This window comes from Myotis davidii, unplaced genomic scaffold (genome assembly GCF_000327345.1).
Source record: "Myotis davidii unplaced genomic scaffold, ASM32734v1 scaffold482, whole genome shotgun sequence".
NCBI lineage: Eukaryota > Metazoa > Chordata > Mammalia > Chiroptera > Vespertilionidae > Myotis > Myotis davidii.
This window is the reverse complement of record NW_006293550.1, coordinates 1,555,511-1,569,594: the sequence shown is the minus strand read 5'-3', so window position 1 is coordinate 1,569,594 and position 14,084 is coordinate 1,555,511. Positions and strand designations below refer to the sequence as shown.

General features: G+C 34.2%; 1 protein-coding gene across 1 annotated transcript in view; it reads left to right on the top strand.

Moving 5' to 3' along the window:
• The window catches only part of LOC102774295 (ephrin type-A receptor 3), an 82,086-nt gene that overhangs the window by 18,932 nt on the left and 49,070 nt on the right, over positions 1-14,084 (top strand). The window contains exons 6-7 of the mRNA XM_015566217.1: positions 3,766-3,951; positions 13,451-13,512. Of these exons, the coding sequence (XP_015421703.1) occupies positions 3,766-3,951; positions 13,451-13,512 (248 nt within the window). The remainder of the gene's footprint in view (positions 1-3,765; positions 3,952-13,450; positions 13,513-14,084) is intronic.

Genomic DNA, 14,084 nt, shown 5'->3' with positions numbered 1-14,084 from the left:
CCATTTCCACAGCAACTACAATAACAATCTACTTATGGCCAGCTCTTTTTCATCTATACACTTACCCAGTTTCTACATCCTTTTTAACTTTTACAAATAAGGTTGTACATAAAAGAAGAATATTTGTGCTAAATTGATTAGCAACTATCTTCTATTGTTAAAGGGGTTGAATATCTTGGTAAATGACAGAAAGTTCACAGTCAATGACAAATACAGAAAGACTCTATAGTTGTGGGCTAATTCTCTAATTTTCAGTCAGAGATTTTTATAAATTGAAATGGGTACAACAGAAATTCCTAATTTTATTCCCCAAACTTATCATTTCAAATTTTAAATACTGAAATTTTCTAAAGGTAGAATATATTTATTTAACTCATAGTCTATGCTAAGCATTCATTTTATTAGCCTTGTTGATAAGTATTGGTATCTTAATTTCACCAGATGAGGAAACAAAAGGTGAACATTTGAATGGTCCACGGTCACATAGCTATTAATTAGGAAACCAAAATTGAAAATGTGTACTTTTCAACTTCAAAGTCCATGCTACACATTGATGATCACAATACACCTTTTCTAGATTTTTGTGAGGATTAATTTGATAGTTCGTGTATAGTACTTAGCTGACATATCAACTTGTTTCTTATGTATTTTTATTATGATTTTTTATTAATACAGTAGAAGGAGAATGGGCTTTGAAGCTAGTGCAGAGGGTCATTCTACTTAAAGTACATTTTCCCTCTATTTTAAATGAAATTAGTGTAAGAAAATTTACTTTGAGCAATTTTGCATTGTGCATCTTAAATCAGAACAGTATTTTAATTCTCATAAATCACACTTTCTTCCAAAAGACAAATAGTGCTGCACTTATTGAATTAAAAAACCAAGCAGTATCTTTTTAAGTGACCCTCCTGTAACTGTGCTTTCACATAGAAATAACAGAATCTAAATTTCCTTTCTTATAGGTGAAAAGTTAATTGAATATGGCCAGGTAAAACTGGGCTAAGTAGAAAGGTCAGACATTGCATTTGCCCAGTCTTTGTTAAAATTTTAAGAGTTTTTTAAAATTATTTTAAAGAGCATTAAATAAATATTTCTAATATCTACCTGATGAAATAATCACATTTCTAAATTTTGTAATTTTTATAAATTACCATTACTGAAACACTATTTTCTGAATTTTGAAGGTAGATGTATACGTACAGGTATCCCAATGAGAACATAGAAAGAAACTCTAAGTGGTCCACTTGAAATTCAAACTCTTCCCTTTGGTCTCCCTAGTGAGGAGTGCTTTTACAAAAGGTGGTCCTTTACAAACACAGTGGGGCCTTGACTTAGGAGTGTCCCGACTAACGAGTTTTTTGAGATACGAGCCATCTCTCGGCCAATTTTTTTGCTTTGAGTTGGGAGCTAAAATTCTGGTTACGAGCCAGCTTCAGATACCCGGCCGCTAGCTGGCGCAGCGAACATCACAGTGAACGCCACAACATCAGCCCAGCATCACGTGTCTCACTCATTCACTGTTGATTTGACATACGAGTAATTTGAGTTACGAGCTCCATCACGGAACGAATTAAATACATAAGTCAAGGCCCCACTGTACTGGTCAAATATGACATTAATCTTGCTATCACACTGATCATCACGACCATCTCACTTCTTGACACCTTCTTTCTGGTTGACCAGTGGGGCATGGCGCTTGTACAAAAACTCACAGTGAGAAGGTTCGACCAAAAATATTACTACATTCCACACACATTCTGAAAATTGAGCATGTACTTAATCTTTGTCAAAGAGAAATCCCTCTTATTAGAAATTTTAAAAAGATTTTAAATGTCTAATAATTTGCACAATATTAAGATTTCTTCTGTGAAGATGAAACATGATATGTATGGCACTGCTTTGTGGCTACTGCTATGGCAGCAGTGGGGACAAAGGAAAGAATGTGAAGGGTCTCTGCTCTCCAGAAGCTAAAAATCCACTGAAAGAGCAAATCTCAAACACAATGGGTATGAAGGCAGTGCTCACACTAGTTCTAGGCATTTTTTTTTTACCAATTGCATTAGACTATGTAAAATCAGCAACACTTTATATTTAACAAATTGTGGATTAATTATTCATTTAAGAAAGTTTTTATTGAGTCTAAAATATATATCTCTACAGTGATTCCATAGATAAAATGTGGTATCATTTTTTGTTGTTTTTTTTTCATTTTTAAACATTGATTTTAGAGAGGAAGGAAGGGAGGGAGAGAGAGAGAGAGAGAGAGAGAGAGAGAGAGAGAGAGAGAGAGAGAGAAAGAGAGAGAGATGAGAAGAAATATTGGCTGCCTCCTACACACCCCTTACTGGGGATTGAACCTGCAACCTGAGCATGTGCCCTGACCAGGATTTGAACTGGTGACTTTTTGGTGTACTGGACACCACCCAGTCAACTGAGTAACACTGAACAGGGCAAAATAAAATGTGGTATCTTTTATTTCATGCTGTTATATTATTGTTCTCCTTCCAGATGCCCAGAGAACTTTATAACTGTGTCAATAATGCAATACGCTGATACTCTAATAAAATGAATTGATAGCAGATGGTTTCATTTTCAGAGAGACGAAGTATATAGTTTAATTGGCCCTCTTAGTAAAAACAGAAAAGTTAGAAACATCTGAAATTTCATTCAATGCTCAACCCATGCTTGTGCTGGTCTGTGGATTACCCTGAGGAAATGGTAGCTATGAGAACAAGGAGTAAAAAGTCTAATAGATACAGCTTTCAACTGTCCCATATTCTTTCATATTACATTATTCACAATGTGCTACTTAAAAATATATGAGGCTAATCACAATGTCCATTTACTACTCGAGTGTAGATTTCCTGGAGCTTCTTAGGGAGGCTCAGATTACCAGCTTCCAAAATAATTTGGAAGCCTACAGTGTACATCTTACTGGCCAAAGGTTTAAATATTTTGAAAACAATTATTAAAAGGAAAAAATTGTTCTCTACTGATTTTTTATTATATGACTAGAGGCCTAGTGCACGAATTCATGCACAGTTGGAGTCCAGCCAGCCCAGCCTAATCGGCAGATCAGGGCCAGGCCTGTTGAGAGGAGTAGATGGCAGGAGGTTGGCTGGCTGGCCTGCCCCAGTTGGGGCCAGATCAGGGCCAGGCCAGCTGGGGGTAGGGGCTGCCGGCAATTGGCCAGGGGGCCATGCCCCTGATTGGGGTGGGGGGAGCGATTGGGGATAGGGACAGCTGTGGGGAGGGTCTATGGGTGGTGGTTGGCCAGCCCTACCCCCAAATGGGTCCAGGGGAGGAGCCGTGGGTGTTGGGTGGCCAACCCCAACCCCAATTGGTATGGGCTGATCAGGAGCAGAGCTTGTTGGGGAGAGGGGCCGTGGGCAGATTGAGCTGGTGGGGGCTGATTGGGGGTGGGGCAGGCCATGGGCAGAGGCTGTGGGGAATGGGACAGCAGGCTCTGCCCCTGAATGGGGTTGGAGGGACCTATTGGGGGTCAGCAACCTGAGAGAGGGGCCATGGGTAGTTGGCCAGCCAGACCTACCCCTGATCAGATTGGGTGGTTTGATTGGGGAAGGAGCTGGCTGGGAGAAGGGGCTGCAGGAGGTTGGCCACTGGCCCCCCACTCCCCATTGGGCTGGTCCGCTGGCCATAGTGGGTGTCACAGCGACTGCTTTTTCTGGTTGTTCTGGTGTTCATTTGCTGGCTTTTTATATAGAGAGATTTTTTGTTGGCCTTCATTCTTCTGCATTCTAACAGGTGAATTTGGAGAGGTGTGCAGTGGTCGCTTAAAACTCCCATCAAAAAAAGAGATTTCAGTGGCCATCAAGACCTTGAAAGTGGGCTACACTGAAAAGCAAAGGAGAGACTTCCTGGGAGAAGCAAGCATTATGGGACAATTTGACCATCCCAATATCATTAGGCTGGAGGGAGTTGTCACTAAAAGTAAGTAAAGTTGTAAGATCAACTTTTGTGTATGTTGGACAGAGGTCATTTAAATCTGAACTCAGTAATTTAAGAAATTTGATCTTTTTTTTTCCATAGTTTCTAAACATCCTAAAAAGACCAGTTTAAGATTAACATGTCTTTGACAAGAGAGCAAAAATATTTAACTGGTTATATATTGACAGTGGCTTAAAAAGCTTTAAAAAATTTAGAAGCTAAACTGGACATTAATACAGGCTGACTAAAAGACAGGGAAGAAGTGAATTTTGGAAAAAAAATTCTGTTATGTAGAGTAGCAAGGAAAAACAATGTTTCAATTCTGATAGAAATTGTCAGGAACTCCCAACTAGCTGCCTTTTCTTTTATTACTCACCACCTTCATTTAAGTTTCCAAGTCCTTACCCACCCCAACTCCCGGCTTTAGGGAAATTATGGGGGTTTGTGGAACACTTCAGAGCTATGAAAGTTGGGATCACTTTAGATCCCAATGCCTTTTCTCTGTTCTCTGTGGATTTCAAATAATTCTAATCTACAGTCCCACTTGGCTTCTTGACTTGTCTGGGGAAGCTCTAGCTCGCAGCCTGTGATAGAGATCTGAACTTACTTCCTTGATGGTTTCTCCAGCCAGACTCTAAAGGATCCCATGAGACAACTATGTGATTTTTGGCTCCAATCCCAATGAAAAGCTCTTGAGAATGCTCTGGGATTTTTTTCTTTTTCTTTAAGATTTTAGAGCACAAAAGGAAGAATAAGTTAAATTGGCAGCAAACTCTTTAGAATGTAAGACAACATGGCAGGGAATTGGGCATCCATTAGAGGATAATTGATTGGAACCATATACCACATTTACATATTCTGTGGTTACCAATAGAAATTACATATTATATTTTTCACAATGATATTTTTCTTTAACACTATGCAGAGCACTTTCTTAATGGCACTAATACCTATTCTCCTTTTAGTGTGACTAAAACAGCAGTTCCTTCCTCAGAAAAGCATGGAATAATCAAAATATACTTTGATATTCGGTATAGTTTTCTTATATAATAAATGGGATTAAAAATTTAGCAATGTAAGAACTTAACCATAACGTGTAAGCCTACATTAAGTCACATAAGAATCATTTTTTCTCTGTACTGCTATACATTAGGCCATACTACTAGTAACACTGAAATATTTTCTAACAAAAAAAAACCTTTAAAAATTTTTAAATTAATAATCAAAACATTTTTAGTAGTGGTACAGATTAGGAAAATATATGAACCCTTTGTTCCTTCGGGGTAAGACCAAACTACTTAACATCCATGGAATAGGATGATATCTCAATGGTGTTTTAATAATCAGTTAGTCATTTATTTTTCTTCATAGCATCCTTACAAAGTGGTTGTCCTTCATATCTTTAACCCTGCTGGAAGAGGAAATGCATTTAAACTTCTGCAACCATTCTTCTTTTAACTCTCAATTTTTACAAGTTCTTCTTTCTGAGTTGGCTATTATATGCCCAACATTGTAGTATGGAGATTATTATTTTTTTCTTGCTACTATCCCGTGAATTAAGTATATTACAATTTCACATTTGAACAAGTGGTAACTAAAGAACAAGTAGATTGTCTAACTGGAAAGTTCTAGATGTGGCATTGGTAACTTGGTCTGTTGGTTTCACCTCTATTGCCAATTCTAGGCAAAAATGTGTTTTTACTTTTTTATCACTGTATTTGACTTATTTTATTTGAATTATTTATCTTCCCTAAAAACTCGAACATAGCAGGGCATCCCTCAAGCATAAAAACTTTCAGTGGCCAATTAATAGCCATTAATGCTTAAAACAAATGTAAACTCTCATTGGAGGCAAGGACTGTGTTATTTGATAATCAGCGACTTAAACAGAACCTGAATCATAATAGGTATTTAATTGACTAATGTTAGAAAATAAAAGATTGCTTGCCTGATTGAATGAATGAGTGAATTTTTTAAAAACACCCTCGCCGGAACCGGTTTGGCTCAGTGGATAGAGCATCGGCCTGGGGACTGAAGGGTCCCGGGTTCGGTTCCGGTCAAGGGCATGTACCTGGGTTGCGCGCACTTCCCCAGTGGGGGATGTGCAGGAGGCAGCTGATCGATGTTTCTCTCTCATCGATGTTTCTAACTCTCTATCTCTGTCTCTCTCCTTTCCTCTCTGTAAAAAATCAATAGAATATATTAAAAAAAAAAAAACACCCTCGTTTTCTACCAATAGGTCTTCAGTGTTGGTTCATTTAACTGAATTCACGTTTCAGAGTAGAATTGTGAAACTGCTTGTAGCACGCAGGGAGCAATGAAGAAAGTGATTCCATTTTAACATGGGCACCTAATTTCTCCAACAACTGCCACTATGTTAACACAAGATGCAAGTAACTATGAAAGTAAAAATTAGGTTTAAATTTAAGCTTATTGATAAGCTCTCTTATATTAACAAGTATGAGTAGATTTCTTTGCTTCCAGTGTTAAGAATTTTTGAAAACAAGTTGTTATATTTTGCTAGCTACTTTCTAGTAATTCTTTTACTGAATGGTAAGTAACATTAAGCTATAATAATTGTGGCAGGTTTTCTTTAGATATAACAATGAAATAATCAAATATGAATCATGGTCACCTGGCAAAGAAATCCATAAAACAATCCCTAAGACCAAACTTCAGGGGAAAAACACATTAAGAAAAAGAACGACCTTTAAATATTATCAGTAGTAGGCATTTAATGCCTTATTCACGCCTGATTCTGTGACATTCTAATATGGATTGTAACTACCTTATTCTTAGGGTAAAAGTTCTAAATTTGATATATCTCCCTGGTAAAATAGGCATGTAAGAAGCTGCCAAATCTGACTATATAAATCCCAGTCATCTCATATAGTGCAAGCATAACAGAGAGCAGACTGAGAATTAGATATTGAGCTCCTTTACTGGCATATGTAAAAGCTCTAAGTCTGGCACCTGTAACTGACAGAAAATAGAAATGCCTTAGAAATAAAGGTAATGCATTGCTCTCAACATATGAGTAACACAATTTTGTCACCAGAAGTTACTCAGTCTACTTCTATTATTTTCTTTGTTTCCTGAAACAATATAAAGGCTAAACCAATCCACCTTCAAAGTCCACACACACACACACACACACACACACACACACTCACACACACACACTCACACACACACACAGAGCTAGAGTGATGCAAAGCTTAAAATTTAATGAACAAAACAGCATTTAAATAAGAGATACAATTGCTATCTAGATTAAAAATCAGAAGGTCAAAGTTCAAGGTCTTATGCAACCATACTGGTTATTAGACATCTGGCATATCAGACCATTCACAGAAACTCACTTTCTTCAATTGTAACATGGAAGTAGCATTTCTATTTTACTATTTCCAGATACTTTAAAGATCAAATAAGATTATGTAGAAATGCATTGTTAAGTGGAATAGAGCTATAAAAATCTAAATTACCACTTCTGGCAAGCTTGAGGTTTTACCAGTTAATCTTGGGAGTAGAGAAGCAAATGCTTGAAAACAATTCCTTTTATTTTTACTCAAAAATACCTTTTTATTATTGCTATTAATTGTGCTTTGAAGCACCAGATCTATTATAATGTATAATTTTCAGCTCATTTGGAGAAAGCCCTTTATCCGATCATTATATTTTCATTTATTTAAATTGAGCCATAAACAATTTTAATGGTACATTTTGAGCCTGATAGTCTTAAATAAGAGAAGGTGAGAGAGTCTCTGATCTCAAAGTAGCTGAGAGGTGCGGGCACAGTCTCTGCTCAGAGCTTGGCACTAACATGTGTTATCAATTTTAGTTGAAGTTCAAAAAGATGGAACTTTCTTTAAGCAAATGTTTGAGATTTCTGCCATCACACCATTAGTCAAATGATGTTCCGACTCCAAGAAGATCTCCACTGGCCACTTTTCACTTAGTGAAATAGAAGGAATTACATAGATAAGATTGATGTGGGGTTTTTTGTTGCCGTTGTTATTTGGGGAGGGATTATTTACTGAAAATTTTAAAAAGTAATAATAATGCACTTAACTATAAACTTTCATAACTAAAGAATGCCAAAACCATAACATTAAGATGATTTTTTTAAATAATTTAAACATTTCTGTATTGGTGTGAGAATCCATTTTACAAAAAACAAAACAAACAAAAAAAAAACTTAGTAATTTGTTTCTACCTTTCTATCTGCTCCACATACAAAAAGGAAACATTACTGGAATAAGATGTCATTTTTAGAGAAAATGCGAAATTCGTGCTATTTTCTGTTAACTTCTCTTAAAAAGCTTTTATCTGCACTTGTTTCAAGGGTACTACACCCCATGTCATAACCTTAATAGACAATATATAGTTATATTTACTTTATTAATACTGTGCAGAAATAGTTTGTTAGGATAATCAATTTTTGAAACTTTGAACATTGGTTATCATGCGTTCAGGACCTTAATCTGATAAATCAGTTGAAGCCATCTCATTCTAAGCACCCACATAGCAAAACTAAGAAAATCTCTACTCGATATATGAAAAAAAGTGAGGCAGGAAGTGCTATTTTTATGTGCTTAAAGGATTTCTTATTTCTTCAACATTAAAGAATGTTGTGTAACTTCCTCAATAATTTTAGATAGGATGGGTTTTTGACAGTTTTGGAAAAACAAATTCAACTTATAAAATATGTCATGGGCCCAGATAATGTCTTTTAAAAAGTTTAAAAATACAATATCTATTCTAAAGGAAGAAGAAATATAATTACATACTTGAGTAATAGCTGTCTGAGTAGTTCTGATCTTATACAAACTTTCAGAAGGGGGGAAAAAGAAACACTCCTAACTCATGAGGCAAGTGATATCTTGACACCAACCCACACAAGAATATTTTCAAAAAGCAAAATCACAGGTCAGTGTAACATATGAATACATTTTCAATAACATTGCAATAATTTTAAAGGCATACATAGCAATGCATTAAAAATGATACTTTATCATACCTGTTAGTTTATTCCAAGCATGCAAAGTTGGTGCAATATTTAACATCCAAGAAAGTCACATTAATAGAAAGAAAATAAAAAGGCAATCTCAATAAATGCAGAAAAAACAATCATTTTAACTTAAAATATTTTCTTAGCACATCATACATAGAAAATATGTATGTCTGATAATTGTATATAAACACACAAACACACCTATAGACCTCATATTCAATCGTGAAATATTAAAAGCATTTCTTTAAAAATAGAATTAAGAAGCCTGCTATCATTACTTCCATTCATTATTATACCTAAGTTATTAATTTTACTATTAGAGAAGAAAAATAAAAGGTAGAAACTTGAAAAGAAAAAAAATTGTAAGCTGTTCTTGCAATATCAAACTGAGCACATTCATATTACTACATTCACTACTTGTCATTATACTTACCAAGCAAATCAGCTGTGAATGGAGTAACAGAGAGCTGGAATGTTTTTCCTGTCTTTAAAGATATTAAACTTTGTTTTAAATTAGCATCAATACATTTAAAACTTTTAAGGTCAGCTGAGTGTAAAACATTTGGTGTGTTAAATTGACAGAGATGGTTGGTTAAAGAAAATTTGGAGAAACTGTTTTTTAGCTTAATTTTGAAGGCAGAGGTTATCTTTAATCAGCCTTCAATGACAAACATGATATAATCAATTGTAAATAGCACCCTGCCAGGTAATAAATATTTAACTGAAGTCAAAATGGAGTTGGCCCCTGTGCTCATTAACTCATAAACCAGTGGCTATAACAGAGGTTATTCTTAACATGAATAATGTCTTGATTAAAATGGAATTTTGAAAAGATTGTCTGTATTTTACATGATTTAATAGGAAGCTCACAGGAAAAAATACTCTAACTCAGAGCATTCCATGAATCAGTTAGGGATAGTACATGAAAATCTATCATAAAACCTTTTCTTTCTAGTCAAAGGTGACTTAAGACTTCCTTCCTGGGAATAGTGAGGCATATTTTGTCAATTTTTGTCAGTTTTCTTTCTCTTGCTTCTGCTTTTTGCTTCCACCCTGACTATGGTTACATGACACTAATATTGAGTGTGGGATAATAAGGCAAAATATCTTAATCTCATACCAGATTGTGTTTAAGACTTTTGAAAAAAAGAATTGGATATGTAAGACACACTTACTGTTAATAGGAGTTAGTAGCATTTCTTTTGGAAAAGAATTAAATTTCAAAATTTGTGATATTGCAGTCATCGGTAATTTTTACATTTGCATAAACTATATTAAAGTAACGTTTATTTGATGATTGCAATAAACTTTTCTATGTATTGCTATGTCTCACATTAATCTGATTCTTCTTTTTATAGAAAAGGTGATTAGGAAGGTTGAGGTGAAATAAGTAGAGCTGAACCTGGAGTTCTCCGGCATTTTGAAACACGTTTCTTCTGTCTTCAAACAGTGGCTCAATGATTAGTAATATCTCTGAGCCACTAGGGATAGTTGGGAAAATGAACTGATTATAACATGCTGATACGCTTCCCTTAAGCTTTCAATTATGAAAAAAATCATGATTTCATGTGTACTCATAAATAAGTTTAAGAACAAAAGCAAAATTCCCCTGCAAATTTTGTTTTGCACATTTTTGATAAAATTTTATTTCATCCAGTCACCCAGCAATAACTTAATTGAGTTCAGTTCAGTATGCATACTGAGACTTGTTTTAGTATCTCTGAAGGCAGTAAATGATAAAGGTTCTTGATGATGTCACTTTTAAATCAAAATGCACATGAAAGAGTATCCAAACTTGAATAGAAACACATTGCATTGTGTGCAGATGAGCTGGTAATTTATGATTTCCAACCACATTTCGTATTGTTAGAACTGTGTGTGTATAAATACCTAAATTGTATAGCTAAATTCAGCCTGATCCTATTTCTGAATGGTCATGAGGCTTTGGCTTAATTGACTGGTTTGGATTTTCAGCTACTTTCATTTTCATTTCCCTTGCCAAACATTCTACTAGACATGTCAACAAAAAATGAAATGGTCATAAGGCTGGGATCCAGAAGGAAGAGGGAAGCAAAGGTCTGGGTAGTACTGTGTGCAAACACAATCACAGGCCCCTATAACTGAGAGTGGCCTGCATGAGGCAACATATCAATGACTACATTCTAGGTATGCATTGAATTTTGCTAGATAGTGTTCTTCCTAGAATTCTGTTAAGAAAGGAACACAGAAATGTATACTGATTTATGGAGAATATACATATGCAGAAATGCATCCCTTCAGGTCAGGTCTCTGGGATCAGTCTTTAGGCATTTCATTGACCAGTTCAGGAGTCAGAGAAGTTTACAAGGAGATATTGAATCTTCCCTTTTATCTTTAATATTTTAAAATCAAAGCTCAATTACAATTTTGAAGAAGCAAATTCTGGAGACTTAAAGTTTTGGCTAAATTGACTTTTCAGACATCATCAGACTACATTTATAATGTTACTCACAAAATATAACTAAGTTACTCTGTTAAATAGAAAATAGATTGATGTATCAATTGGTTGTTACATATATAAAATTATTTGAACAATTTCATAAAATTTAAATAATTTTATTACCTCAATAAACAAAATATACAGCTTGGGAAACATTCAAGTACCAAATGTAGGAATTATAATCTTCACAGTACTAATCCATAATTCACAAACAGCATGAATTAAGAGTTTTCACCTATGAAAGGAAAAAAAAAAATCAAAGGAAGTTATTTTCCATCATGAGAATGGCAAAATATTTTGAGGGGAAAAACTATATGTGCTCTTCACTTAACTATGCATTGAAGTTTGTGAAAAATCTCTTATTTGCTCAAAGTCTTCCATCAGTACTCATTCTTAACTCAAATCTTCTACACCAGGAAGAAGGATGATTTTTCTTCCTTTGTAAATGATGGATTTATAACTAAAACAATGTCATAGCAACAATAAATGAAGAGAATTACAGTGTGGTAATATATGTGAATTTTGCTAGATAGTGTTCTTCCTAGAATTCTGTTAAGAAAGGAACACAGAAATGCATACTGATTTATGGAGAATACACATATGCAGAAATTCATCCCTGCAGGTCAGAGACAACTGTGTTGGGGATCTGCTGCAGCACTAGCTGTGTGACCTCAGCTGGTTTCCTAAATCCACAGTGATTTCCGCTAAGGAAACACAATGGTAATAATGCATATTCCTAACACATAAGGATGATGTGAAGATGAAGTGAAATCATTATGTCAAGTACTAGAGTAATTCTACATGATTCTAAATATGGAAAAATTACTAGTGTTTGCTATATCCATTTCATATGTCTTTTGTATTTGAAATGTTTGTTTTATATTACTTATTTTCATAGTTGTCATGACGCATGTAGTTACTATGTTTTCAGCTTTGTTCACATAACATTATTGTGTAACAATTGTTTAAAGTGCTACAGTCTTCAATCACTTAAATTCAGAATAATCATATAATTGTCACCCACAATTGTCTAAATCATTACCAATAGTTGAACATACGTTCATTTGTAGATCTATATATATATTATTATGTGTAACGCCTTTGTGTTTAATGCCTTTTTATATACCTTAAATGTTTTTCTCAGGATGAGTTTCCAAAAGTAACAACCTAGTATATTCAGGTTGCAGTATTTGGCTTTGTAACTTATTCCCTGTGTTGTGTAGAGTAATTTATTATCCTCTTTATATCTTAGTTTTTATACGTGTAAATGGAAATGATAAATAATATGTTAGTGCATATAAAATAACCAGACCACAATCTTGTACATTTTATAAAGGGCTATTAAATGAATCTATATGCTTGTTAAAATATTTAATAGCATTTAAGGCCACATATTCCAACATGGTTGCTATAAGTTACTGCCAACAGCAATTTTAATTTTATTTCCATTTTAAACATAGCATGGATTTTATAATGTTTAATGTGTTAAATGTATACAGATAAAAATATTATAATTATTAGTCTTAATTGTTTTGTGCAATTCACATGTTGAACCCATGAAGGCAGGGTCTGATTTATTTCTGACTAACTAGCACAAGAGAATATCTAGCACACAGTTCTGTAATTACTTGTAGAAAGTATAAATGATTGTGGAATTCTTGGCTATATCTTGAGCTTAAAGGCAGAAACACTTGATTTTGTAGATCAGCTAAGATTTAATTAAAGTGAAGAAAAGGTCATATTTGGTGTTCATGAAAATCCATGCCAAATAAGCCAATTTAGGTATTATAGGTTATGAGCTCTTAGTCAGAAAACAAACCTTAATTTCTTTAAAAAAGTTATTTTCTATTGAAATTTAATTTTTTAATTGCAATGTTGCAAAATTGGGAAGGCAGAAGAAATTTTTACTTTTTTAAATTTATCAGGTGTATCAAAGTGTATTATATATGTTCATTGCATATCTGTTGAACTCTAATAATGATTATATATTTAATTTGTAATATATCTAGGTAAACCAGTTATGATTGTCACGGAATACATGGAGAATGGTTCCTTGGACAGTTTCTTACGTGTAAGTAGAAGATTTTTATACACATATGTGTATCCCTCTCTTTCTATTTATGTATATGCATACATAAATATGGAATGAATTATTGAATATGTCAGAGACAATCTCTGATACAGTGCCAATTAGATAATCAAAGTTCAAATAAAACTGAAATTTGCAGAGACTGAATAGCAAAGGGAAGGCTATAAATTTGAATCTTTATCTTGAAGCATTCAAATGTCAATGGTTTATATTTTTTTAAACAAATTTGTTCAGCCTTCTTCAGCTTTTTAGTACTGCCAAAATTCACATTGATTAAAATAAAAATAAAAATAATCCTAAAGTTAGACATAAATAATATTGATTTAAAACATATAACCTTTTTTTTTAATCTAAAATAACCTCAATCTGCTATAAGATAGCAGACCATCTATCTCTCACATAGTTCTGTCCACTCAGAAAATAGGCATGTTCTATAACTCCAAACTATTGTCAATTCAGAGATATAATTTTGGAACAAATATAATGTTCAAAACATACAAACATTTTACACTGTCAATCACCAGTCACTGCAAGTGATAAAATAAAAAATAGAC